Raw genomic sequence first — 12,799 nt, forward strand, 5'->3', positions numbered from 1 at the left:
ACAAGGGAAGATTGCCACAACAAGAATAGGTGACCGAACATTATGTTGTACGATTCAGCCAATAAAACTACTGTTAGATAACTAAAAGTTCACTGACGACATTATTAACTAAACACAATTTTAACAATTTCTTCTTCTCTTGCGTCTGTGGATCCATTGTTCCATCTCATCAAAACTTCACTTCTCAGGAAGAAACTTCTCACTATGTAACTTCTACTTCCATCCTTGAGGAAGAAACCACACGTTAGTGACAATTTTAAACAATAGAACAGTCAAACTTGAGCAATGAACTAATAAATCTGAACTTGTAAGACATAAAGCAAAGACCCACTAGGGGTAGCTGACTACACATATATAGGCCCTGATTCTAAGCTTGGCAGGCGGCGGGAGCCGCCCGCCAAGCGGGAACCGCCAGAAGACCGTACCGCGGTCAAAAGACCGCGGCGGTCATTCTGGGTTTGCCAAAAGGCCGCCCGCCAGCCCAGCGGGAAACACCCTTCCCACGAGGAAGCCGGCTCAGAATGGAGCCGGCGGAGTGGGAAGGTGCGACGGGTGCAGTTGCACCCGTCGCGAATTTCAGTGTCTGCAAAGCAGACACTGAAATTCTTTGTGGGGCCCTCTTACGGGGGCCCCTGCAGTGCCCATGCCATTGGCATGGGCACTGCAGGGGCCCCCAGGGGCCCCACGACACCCCATACTGCCATCCTGTTCCTGGCGGGTGAACCGCCAGGAACTGGATGGCGGTATGGGGTGCCAGAATCCCCATGGCGGAGCAGCAAGCTGCGCCGCCATGGCGGATTCCCATGGGCAGCGGAAAGTCGGCGGTACACCGCCGGCTTTCCGCTTCTGGCCACGGCTGTACCGCCGCGGTCAGAATGCCCGGCGGTGCACTGCCAGCCTGTTGGCGGTGCTACCGCCGACCCCGGCCCTGGCGGTATTTACCGCCAGGGTCAGAATGACCCCCATAATCTATTAATCACACTCTTTTAAGGTAAACATTGAGCAATGTAATTTCTCTAGCAAAATGGACTGATAAATGGTAAACCCTCTTATCCAATTTATAATGGTCTCATCTACCCTAGGTTTCTTCCATTTGTGGGAACAATCTTTAATGCCCTTACTTTACTCATCAGCCAGCTTCACTATTGTTAGCTTAAAAATATCCACAAATGCGCCCTTTTTAATTTTTACCCTCATCTCACTAGATATGTGAGGTCCCAGCCAATCCCTAGGCGAAAGCACCTGTTCATGTGTCGGCGGGGTGATGGGGGATGTTGTAGGCAGGAGGGGCTTGTGCGATGTGGTGGCTGTGGCCCTAGGGGGCTTGTGTGTTCCCGTTGTAGCCCCTTGCAGATTTGCACTAATACCCTTTGCTAAGCCCTTTAATGTGGCCAATGCTGACCCCTCACTTGCCAAATCCATCTGTGGGGCATTGCCTAACTTCACCAGCCAGGGCAGCACTTTTGCAAAGCCGCTAACCAGGTCCCCTCCACGTTCCCGCTCGCTGACAGAATTGGCTCCCTCCAAGGTTGAGCCTGACACCGCTCTAATTATGGCAACCTCTGATTTTGTGTCTGCCTGTCCCATGTTGGGGTCCCTTGCCCCCTCAGTGAGTGATCTCTTTTGGGCTGACTTCCCCCACCCCCCCAGTTTGGGTGTAACCTTCTTAGCCCTCTTAGGAACCGGGGGAAATGCTGATTTTGGTGGGACCACAGCCCACCAGTAAAAACTGGTGGTACAACAAAATTATTTAAATTGCTTCTTGTCCCTGCCGCCCCTGAGGAAGTCACCACCTCTCAACACAAAATACCAGCAGAGAACAAACCCCTGACCACGCCAGAATACCACCACGACCCCCACCACTCCTTACCCTGTCTGTGATGCCTCTCCTGGTCCCAGGGCCCCAACAACGACGGCAAAGCAGCAAGGGCCGGTCACAAAGGTCAAGGCAGACCTTAAATCACCCAGCTGGTGTTTCCCTGCCAGCTGCCATTGCCCCAGGCCAGAGAGAGGTGAAGACAAGGCCGAGGGCAGCAGGTGTCCAGGCAGCACAAGAGCATCGCAGGAACAATCCTTTGCTGGGCAACGGCGAAGCAAAGCATCCAAAGAATTCCTCCAGTCTTCTGGCGGTGTGCACTCGATCGATAGTCAGGGGCAGCCAGGGTCAAGTAAACAGCCTGACCCTCCAGGGACTTGGAGTCCCCTTTTAACCTGTTCTGGCTGCCCCTGCCGATCGCCCCAGGAGCCTCCACCACGCCCCCATGAACCAATCGGCTCACCCTGCAGGGTGAGCGTGATTTTTAAACTTTTGCGCAGCACCCACCATTGGGCCGCCACCCGGAACCGGTCTGACCTGGCCCTACAACTTCCCTGGGGGCGCGCAGTTGGTGCGCGCCACCTCCCCAGAAAACAAGTAATCTCCAAGAACTGCCTGTACAATGTAATGTGTACTTTGCTTGTTATAAAACTTGTTAACAGGAGGCAGTCGGACCGTCAAATCTAAACGTAAAACATTTCTGCCTGAGTCGTTAGGGGAATTATTTGAATATGTAATTTCTTGAGCTCAGTCAGTGCTCATTTTTATGGGTGAGCACAAAGTGCTCAGTCCATTCAGTAATCTCTCTTTGGGCTTGAAACCACACCCATGCCACGTCAGTCACTTGCATTGGTTTGTGGGCTTTCCTTTTAAAATCCACTTGCTTTCATTTGTGAAAGGCATGGATACGTGATGCCTTTTCCAGTGTTTAGCCCACCTACACAGCACCGGTAAAGTACCAAAAACATACGAGGCTCCATGTTTTTAGCCTGGAGTCCGGACTACTTTATCTGTTTATTTTATACGCAGCGCGATTGCGCTGAATTTTATATTGCGCGATCGCGCTGTTTTTTCTTTGCTTTACAATGCTAATAGCTCTAACTCGCGCAAATGTGAGACCTGTTGCATTGAAAATGCTTGTTAAGGACAGCTGCCTGCTTGTCCACAACAGCACTTTATGGCTTTTAGATACGCACAGACAAAGCTGTATGAATAAAAGATGCCAAATATTCAAGAACTCAGCCGTTTTAGTATCAAAGCAGCAGTGTTGACAATCACTTAAAAAAATGCTAATGAGGGAGCAGTAGGAAGCAGAGGGGGAGAGAGGAAGATAAGGTACCTCAATCACGTCAGGAGCAGCAGACAGGCACTAATTAATTTAAGTCAATCAATGCTTGGTCCCCGCTCCACCGACAGGACCAGAAATGATGCCAGCCTGAAGTGGACGAATTACAAGACTATAAAGAAGAGTGCCATTCAAGCCAACAAATGGTGAGCGACGGGAGGGCTCCAAGACCTTTTCTAACTACAATAGCATCTCGCAAGCGATGCACATGCGTTAGTGCATGCTATCTCAGGCTCAACTCTAAAAAGTAGAACATTCGCTGCCGAAAGCACAGCTCCAAAATATGAAGCAATGTATTACTTCATTGAGCTGTGCTGCCTGCAGCTCATAGTGGTATAGTGTTGAGATGTGCTGTAAACAATGTCATTATGTGCAAAGAATGGTGCACAGCTCCATTCTCTGCCTGGGTTAAGGCACAAAATATAATCATGCAATGGCCCTGGAGATGCCATCTTGTTTAAAAGTGATATGGTCACATATTTGGCTGCTGACAGCTAGGGTGTGCTCCAACGCCAAGAAATCCTAGCTATTGCTTCAAACTAAATAGTGGATTTTGCTCTTTAGGCCAATGGATCGACGCAACATAGAGTTGAGGGGATGTCAATGATGTATGTCATAATAAACACCAACAACCAAGTAATCTATAGTCTGATCACTACACAATAACCACACCAGTTTTTTTATAGTGATTATACATTTTTTTCCCTATATTAACAACGCTTAAGTCACGAAAATAACTCTTAAACATTAATGATAAGCATATAGAATCAATAGTGGCTGATTAGAACGTCTTATATATCTGAGTTTAATCAAAGCAAGTAAGCAAATTATCTCAAGTATCATAACACTAATTAATAACATCAATATTTGCAACAGAGATTTGATATACATTGAAGCAAAAGTTCAAAGATTGTCAATATAAATCATGAGCATGGAAAGTCATGTTCCCTCACTAACCACTAAATAGCATTAACACGTTGGGCTTCATGTAAAAATAATTTAGAAACACAAATTTAGAAAACCATACTAGCTCGGGTTATAGTGAAAATTACTATTGTTATGCAGAAATTAATTTATAAGTTGCAGCTGGTACCTGTAAAAGCAAGAGACACATAAAACATTACAATTTCATACATTACCCATAGAATAACAACATGAAGTTTACTTTAGCAAGGGGATACCATCAGGAAAGTTTCATAGGGTCTGGTCTACACCGACAGCTAAACCCACATCACTAATATGACTCGAACCTCCACTAAGAACTCCCTGAATCCAAAACTACGACAGAAGTACTCAGAATAGGAACAAGGGAAGATTGCCACAACAAGAATAGGTGACCGAACATTATGTTGTACGATTCAGCCAATAAAACTACTGTTAGATAACTAAAAGTTCACTGACGACATTATTAACTAAACACAATTTTAACAATTTCTTCTTCTCTTGCGTCTGTGGATCCATTGTTCCATCTCATCAAAACTTCACTTCTCAGGAAGAAACTTCTCACTATGTAACTTCTACTTCCATCCTTGAGGAAGAAACCACACGTTAGTGACAATTTTAAACAATAGAACAGTCAAACTTGAGCAATGAACTAATAAATCTGAACTTGTAAGACATAAAGCAAAGACCCACTAGGGGTAGCTGACTACACATATATAGGCCCTGATTCTAAGCTTGGCGGGCGGCGCGGGAACCGCCAGAAGACCGTACTGCGGTCAAAAGACCGCGGCGGTCATTCTGGGTTTGCCAAAAGGCCGCCCGCCAGCCCAGCGGGAAACACCCTTCCCACGAGGAAGCCGGCTCAGAATGGAGCCGGCGGAGTGGGAAGGTGCGACGGGTGCAGTTGCACCCGTCGCGAATTTCAGTGTCTGCAAAGCAGACACTGAAATTCTTTGTGGGGCCCTCTTACGGGGGCCCCTGCAGTGCCCATGCCATTGGCATGGGCACTGCAGGGGCCCCCAGGGGCCCCACGACACCCCATACTGCCATCCTGTTCCTGGCGGGTGAACCGCCAGGAACTGGATGGCGGTATGGGGTGCCAGAATCCCCATGGCGGCGCAGCAAGCTGCGCCGCCATGGCGGATTCCCATGGGCAGCGGAAAGTCGGCGGTACACCGCCGGCTTTCCGCTTCTGGCCGCGGCTGTACCGCCGCGGTCAGAATGCCCGGCGGTGCACTGCCAGCCTGTTGGCGGCGCTACCGCCGACCCCGGCCCTGGCGGTATTTACCGCCAGGGTCAGAATGACCCCCATAATCTGGTAATCACACTCTTTTAAGGTAAACATTGAGCAATGTAAAATAACAGCTATTTAGCTGACATTTGAACAAAAATGAATTATGGTGACCATTTACAAAAGTCACCCATTTTTCACATATTAGTTCATCAATGGTCAGTACATTATTGATTAATAAAAAAATCATTGTAAAAAATTTCCACTCCTGCAGGTGTCAAGCCAGATCATAACACTGTGTTTAATGCCAATGTGGAAGTACAGAATTCCAGTTATCTTCCTTTTTACATATTTGCACCAGTTGACAGGGTCACACATCTATTTAGAGTGGCACCCAAAAAGTAGAAAATTGATTTCGGGACATACATTAATTTGAATATACCACAACTTTAGTAGTAAAATCACTTGTGTTACACAGTTTTACCAAATCAGGAATAAGTAAGCGATATCACAGCATGTAAAGACCTTGCTCCATTACTACTATAAATATTCTGGTAGAAAATGTTCCAGTAGAATTCTGCAAAGGACGCATTAGGATTGCGACAATGCATCGTGCCTCACTCATAGATCAGGAAACAATTCATAGAAAACAACACACTTCTGCTTTTGGGCTTTAACTCTAATTTTAGCGTGGGGTCAAAATGAGCACCACTGTATTTCTTTCAACTTTGTAAGCGTCAATGTTCCACATTATTTCAATGTATAGTTTTCCCCTACAGTATTCACTTTTTCTTCATGAGATGTTATGTCATCTTTGAAGCAAACCCAATAAACCACTGATCTCCTGTGCATGAGACATTTGTTATAAGTATTGTGTCAGCATTAGTGGACCCCATTCACAAAGGTGAATTCAATCATGAACTTAGACTTATGACTAAATTTACAAGTCTTACGATTTCCAGGAATCCATAAAGAGAGTACAGTTGGGAGTAAATGCATTTACTGGTGCAGATTTCTGCATCGCGAGTGCAATGAAATCCACAGAAGTAAACCTTACCTATAGACTGGAAGTAGGAATGCTAAGGCATGTATCACCTTAGAAGTTTGGAAATGCCACATCTTGTATCATTGTAAGCATTTCCAAACTCCTTTTTTTAACCCTTTCCACTCTGGAAAGGGTCGGAGACTTACTGCTACCAGGGCAAAGATAACTCCTGTTTTGGGAAGATGAGACTGGGTCGCATCCACATTTGGTGGGGGTTTAGGGAATGGCTTTCCCCATAAGGATTGTTTTCCGTAATGGAGTAAAATATATGTGCTTTTGGCCAGAAGGTCCTCATTCTCCTTTGCTGAATATTCACTATGAAGAACAGCACACACAGGGGTAGGAACCTTTAAAAAACTGCCATGTGACATTTCTCGAAGTATCCTTGGAAATCTGTGCAAGGTGCAGCGTTCCAAAAGTACATCAGGAAACATTTGTAAATAGATAATCTTAAAAAATATGATCAGGGGTAGAAGTAAAACTCAGCCCATATTTCCACAACGTTTTTCGCGAATATGGCCCTTTGTGTTTACCAAACTCTACACAAGTGGGGTTCAATTATAAAATATATAAATATAGATTTAGAGCAAGTCACTTCAACGATAGGAAAACATCATTGGTTGGTAAGTAGCAGCCTGGGTTCAGGTTACATTCCCAATGCAGGGTTCTTTAGCAGTCTGTACTTTCAATCTGGGATTTGGGTGCAGGGGAGACAATAGGGCAATGGTACTGTTCTTCATGAGCTGTAAGCTTCAATAATTATTTTTGGGTATGGCATCTTTGCCTGTAGTTTCAGTATGTGAGATAGGGTTGGGCGATTGCTCCATGTCAGCAGGATACCATGTTTCCAGTTCTGTATTTTCGTTTAACAAATCAGTGGATTGGGTGAGGTATCTTCATATGTGTTTAACGAAGTCATTTGAATTTGTGCATGAAACAGCATTAGTTTGTGAGACAAAAGAACTGGGAACGCGGTATTCTGTGGATCTTGTAACACTAGTTGGGAATCTTGAAATGGCATAGGCCACAAAACTCTGCTTTGGGGGCACTAGCCTCTGATAGTGTGCATGCTTAGTCTTTCATCAATATAGCAAGAAATACAGTTCAATGGTTTATGGTACAGTATTGAGAGCGATTATTATATTACAATGCCACACTAGAGGAAAATATTTCCATTGACCTCATAAACGTGTCATTCCAGTATTTGTCTGATCCGTTAGGCCTTTGTGTGTTTTTTAGTTTACAATAGCACAGAATTATTGCTCTGCATTAACTCTAGAAAGGTATTGACCATGATCATTACTTCTGCTGTGGCTCAATCTTTCGCCCTTGTTCGATTTTTTAAATTTCAGAAATGGCCAAAATGTTTCACTCATAAACGTTTGGAACTGCACAAGCATAATGCATAAAAGGCATGTTTAGAAACTGTGAATTGTTAAATGTTAAATTGTTACTTCAGTTACTTTCAGATGAAAGTGTAGGGTAGTGGCGTCTGAGAATTTTTGCATCTCCACCAACAGAATTAAGCACATTGTTTTCTAAAATCTGGTGGCAGGGCTAGTTACTCCTTAGCGTCCAGTTTTGACACTGCATCTTTGATTAGAACACTAGCACCTCTTGTCAGTTACAATCAATTAATTTGCTGGATGTGCCATACAAAGGAGAATGTTTCTGTGATGGGACTTGTTAATTCTGAAAAAGGCAAAACACACCAAACAGGATTCCCCTTACTTATTTCACAAATCTACATGAAGCTTGCCCTTCTGTAGTCAAAATTCAGCTTGTTCTTCAATGGAAATGTATAGTGGTTTAGTCGCACGGAGCAGGAACTTTGATGCTGAATATACCCTCTATAAATGATCATGCCCTATCACGTTTTAGCCACATAAATTTGTAAAAATTATCCTCAAATACAGGAATGACACACTCATCTTTTCCCAGTACTCTCCCAGTGAACGGAGTAACTCATTTGATATAATCACTCTTTAAACCCCCATGACTTCCGTGAGCTGAGGCAGTATCATGAAGACCTTCGCTATCTCATTGCAGACCCAGGCACCAAGGTAATGCACAAACTTTAGACAGGACAAGTCAGAAACAGAGAGACAATTTATGCACTTAGTTGGAAAATTATAAGTTATGTGTATGAACTTTAGACACCTCAAATGCAAAAACAGGTGCTCTGCTCTGAACTGATGTCAATGGCCTACCTCACCTCTCAGAACACTATTCCATCATCCCCGTCTTTGACATCAATATATTGGTCATTTTCATCTAATGGTGCACCTAATACTTATGCATCCTCGGAAAGACAAGTGTGAGACAGGAACGCTGCGAAAGTCATAAATCTCCATCCTTCTGCAAATCATTATTTATAAATCTCTCCCATTAACCATCTTAAGTTAACTTGTTTTTGTGAATTGGGGCAACTCATTGCAAATAATGGTCTGGAAATTCAGGTCTGCAGAATTCTGAACTTGATCAAGTGAATTTGAAATAACAAAGCTGCCTCTCATTTTTTCAGTCATATCTTCTTGCTAATCAGTATGGCAACACTGTCTACAGAGACCTCTTGGACCACTGGCAAAAGGTAAATGATACACCAATGTTTTCTTGTGGTAATGGTTTAAAGAATTGTTAATCGAATTACTTAGAAAACATAATGAAGCCGAATTAGGACTCCCTTTCTATGGATTTCCCTGAATATTTTTACAAATGTATTGTAATACTCCCATATGTTTATGCACAGTGCTATGGGTTCCAGTGGCGGCCGGCAGCTTTAGGAAGGAGGGGGGCGGCGGGACACACACACACACACACACACACACACACTCATTCTTTCACACACAGACATGCACGCACATCCATTAACAACACTTATACCATTCAAACATGCACGCACGCACCAAAAATTCATTAAAAAAGATCGCACACACTCATTCTTTCACACACGCACGCACATCCATTAACAACATTCATAACACTCAAACATGCATGCGCGCACCAAACATTCAATTTAAAACATCACACACATACACACACACACACACACACACACACACACACACACACTTACCTTCAGCCTCCAGGTCACAGGAGGGTTGGGACTGCTGCCTTAGGTCAGCCAATGAGGGAAGGCAGCAGTCCCAGCCTCGTCACAGAGTGGGATGGGGTCAGTGAGACTGCTGACCCCACCCCACTCTGTGACGAAGTGTCACTGATTGACACTCACCCTGGGCACTTCAGGGCTTCAACTGAAGCGCCAAGGGAGAGTGTCAATTGGTGATGCTTTCCTCGTCACCCAGGGGATGGCCTCAAGGCACCTTTGCTGAGCCGAGGAGGTCACGCCCATAGGAGCTGTGACCTCCTCAGCCCAGCAAAGTCCAGCTCAGGCAGCCAGGAGTGTGCGCAAATCACGCATGTCTGCTCCTGGCTCCCTGAGCTGAACATGGAGAGTGTCTGTCAGGCTGACCTTTGTTCAGCCTGACAGACACTCTTCATGAGGGGCAAAAGGTGGGGGGGCGTGGCCCCTCTGCCCTAAAGGACGGGCCGCCAATGATGGGTTCTGTTGCTATGTGGAGGCTTCTCCTTAGCAGAGACTGTAATGGTGTTCTGTCTGTCTCTTGCTTGATTTCATACTCTTACCTCACTTGTTCACACCAACAAAATCTAAGAAAGTCAGCCAGAATCGGAATTGCTGTTTCTGATTATCAAAGCAAGAAAACATTGAAAGTCCTTGATACCAGCAAAAGGAAGTTTTAAAAGTTTGGGTGTAAGATTTCGGGACTCATTTGAGTCTCAGAGTTATTCGGGAGGTAGTATTCAATGGCAGAAATACTGAGTTGTGGCCTTTAACACTGGACTCAGAACTTAGCATGTACAACGTATACTAACAGAGTTAGCTTCAGTCTTTTCGTTGTGGTGATGACAGATGTTTTCTGCCTAGGGACGTCACTTTACCATGTCACTGAATCAGTTAAACTACTTCACATCAGTGGTTTTCAATCTGATCTTCAATACGAGCTTATTGCCAATATATGGTAACTGCCATGGCATAATTGTTTGTTCACGAGTCTAACTGGCACCTACATTTTCTTGTAAATGATCACCTTATATGTACACTGCCTAGGACAGAAAGATTGATGTAGTTCTTACACCCTGAGACATAAGCCACCATCTCCAAACACTATGAGTTCATATACCCCAAGGAATCTGACATACCTAAAATATAAACTTGTGTGAATTAGAAAAATCATTTCTAAAGATGTCGATGGTAACTTCGAGTCCTAATGGAGATTCCTCTATTAAATAGTACATGCGTATGTAATAGGTCTTGTAATAATCCCTTGTTATCACTTATTTCTCTACAATGTTTGCCTAGGCTGTGGATAATCAAACTTTAGTAAAGTTACCCAAGAGCATCAAGGAAATCATGGACACATGGGTTCTTCAAATGGGCTATCCTGTTGTAACGGTAAACACCACAACTGGTCAAATTACTCAAGAACACTTTCTTCTGGACCCACAGTCAAACGTCACTCGTCAATCAGAGTTCAAGTATGTATTTTGCAACATGTCTACTTTCTTAATTATGTCACTCAAGGGCCACAGACATTACAAATATGCTGATATATAGCATGACAATGTCACATTAGCATTGTGGGACTGGACCCTTTCTGCAGGGTCAATCAAGATTTTTGCCTTCATTTGTTGAACCTATTTGTATTGGCTTTCGGGCTCTGTGCATTATACTCCTGCCAACCTGTGGTTAAGTGCTTGTGATCTCCCTTCTAAACATGGTAAAGTTTGCCTAAACCCAACCGGTACATGTAATTTACTCCTAAGTTCATAACAAATGGTACTGCATGTACCCGGGCCTGTAAATTAAATGCTACAAGTGGGCTTCAGCACTCATTTCACACTCCAAAGTAGGTCTGTAAACCATGTCGCAGACCTGCCACTACCACTGCCACTTAAAAAGTTGGAAATGTGTGTTTGTTTTACATGTCCTGATAGCAGAAAAAACTCTAAAGTCATTTTCACTGCAGTAAGGCTATCTCTCCCATAGACTAACACTGGGTTACCTTATTACACCTGATAAATGACAACATCAGCATGGGAACAGAGAGAGAAACGGTTCACCACACATTTGTAGTGTGATTTGAATTGTAATTTAAAATCTTCTTTCATGGTAAAGTCTTGGATTTTAAGTAACTATTCTGAAGATAGCATTTTAAAAAATGTGTCATTTTTCTGCCTAAGCCAAATGCACTTTTCTGCCATTGTCCAGGGTCACACGACTGTGAACGGCCCTTTTGTGGTGTGTTATGTATTCCTTCCAGATCTCGGGACCAAAGGGGCCTGGGTGTAGAGGGAGTGGGTCTTCCTCACAGGATGGCTGGGGAGGAGTTGTGCCCTGCCTTGTTTACACTTCAAATGATCCTGCCTGCGACACACACAAAGGAACCTGACATCAGGCTTGCCCCTGCCTTTATCACCCTAAACAGTTTGGAGCCAAACCCAGCTAAGTAACCGACTACTACTAGTTTAGTAGTGGGCAAGTGATAGCCCTTAAAGAAGGCTTGGCACTAGATATAAATGTGGCACCTTCACAGCCTCTCAACAGAAAACTCAGAAGAAGGACTGCCCTGCTGTCTGAAGAAGGAAGACTGCATATGCTTGCCTTGATCCAAGGATCCTCAGAGGTGACTGCACGGGTCAGTTGACGGACCTCCTCTTTGAGCTATAGAGACATAACAAGCTTCCAGAGACCTTCACTGCAACTGCCTAGCCGACCTCCTGCACCAACTGAACCTGCATGAGGCCTTCTGTTGGCCACTACTGGAGTAGATCCTGATTCCTAGGAGGTACCTTTCAGGTCCTTAACATTTGGACTGCATCACAATGTACCCTTCCTACCTCAAAGCACAACGTTTTTAACTCTTTGCAGTGCTTAATTTGTGCTTGTTGTTTCCGGTGCTGAGCACCGGCACTTATTTTTCAGGGCCGGTGCTTATTCTTCTGCCTCAAGCATTTTCTGAGAGCAAAAGACACATATGGGAAAGACGGAGGAAGAGAAAAACGAAAAAGAGTCACAAAGGAAGAAAGCAGAAAGCTGCTAGAGTGCACTGAAGGGGCAGTGAGTGGCTTTAAATAGATTGAAGAGGCCCAAGATGGCTTCAGGATTACGCTGCCTCAGTATTCCGTGCTCGCACATTTAAATGCAGCAGCCTCGTGTTTCAGAGGAGGGCTTTGAGCACTGGTACGTTTTAATTTACAAATTAAGCAATGACTCTTCGCAACTGTGAGAAGGCTTCTCACATCAGCAACAGTCACCGTGACTCCCGCCAATGCGAAGTTCTGATGGCAACCTGCTCTTTGCACCAAACAGCAGCTGCCTACGTCTCCCATCAACAAGAA

General features: G+C 44.5%; 1 protein-coding gene across 1 annotated transcript in view; it reads left to right on the top strand.

The window, feature by feature from the left end:
* The window catches only part of LOC138284184 (aminopeptidase Ey-like), a 663,484-nt gene that overhangs the window by 304,324 nt on the left and 346,361 nt on the right, over positions 1-12,799 (top strand). Inside the window, exons 10-11 of the mRNA XM_069222683.1 lie at positions 8,904-8,969; positions 10,761-10,936. Of these exons, the coding sequence (XP_069078784.1) occupies positions 8,904-8,969; positions 10,761-10,936 (242 nt within the window). The remainder of the gene's footprint in view (positions 1-8,903; positions 8,970-10,760; positions 10,937-12,799) is intronic.

The sequence above is a fragment of the Pleurodeles waltl genome, chromosome 3_1, assembly GCF_031143425.1.
Source record: "Pleurodeles waltl isolate 20211129_DDA chromosome 3_1, aPleWal1.hap1.20221129, whole genome shotgun sequence".
In the NCBI taxonomy this organism is placed as follows: domain Eukaryota; kingdom Metazoa; phylum Chordata; class Amphibia; order Caudata; family Salamandridae; genus Pleurodeles; species Pleurodeles waltl.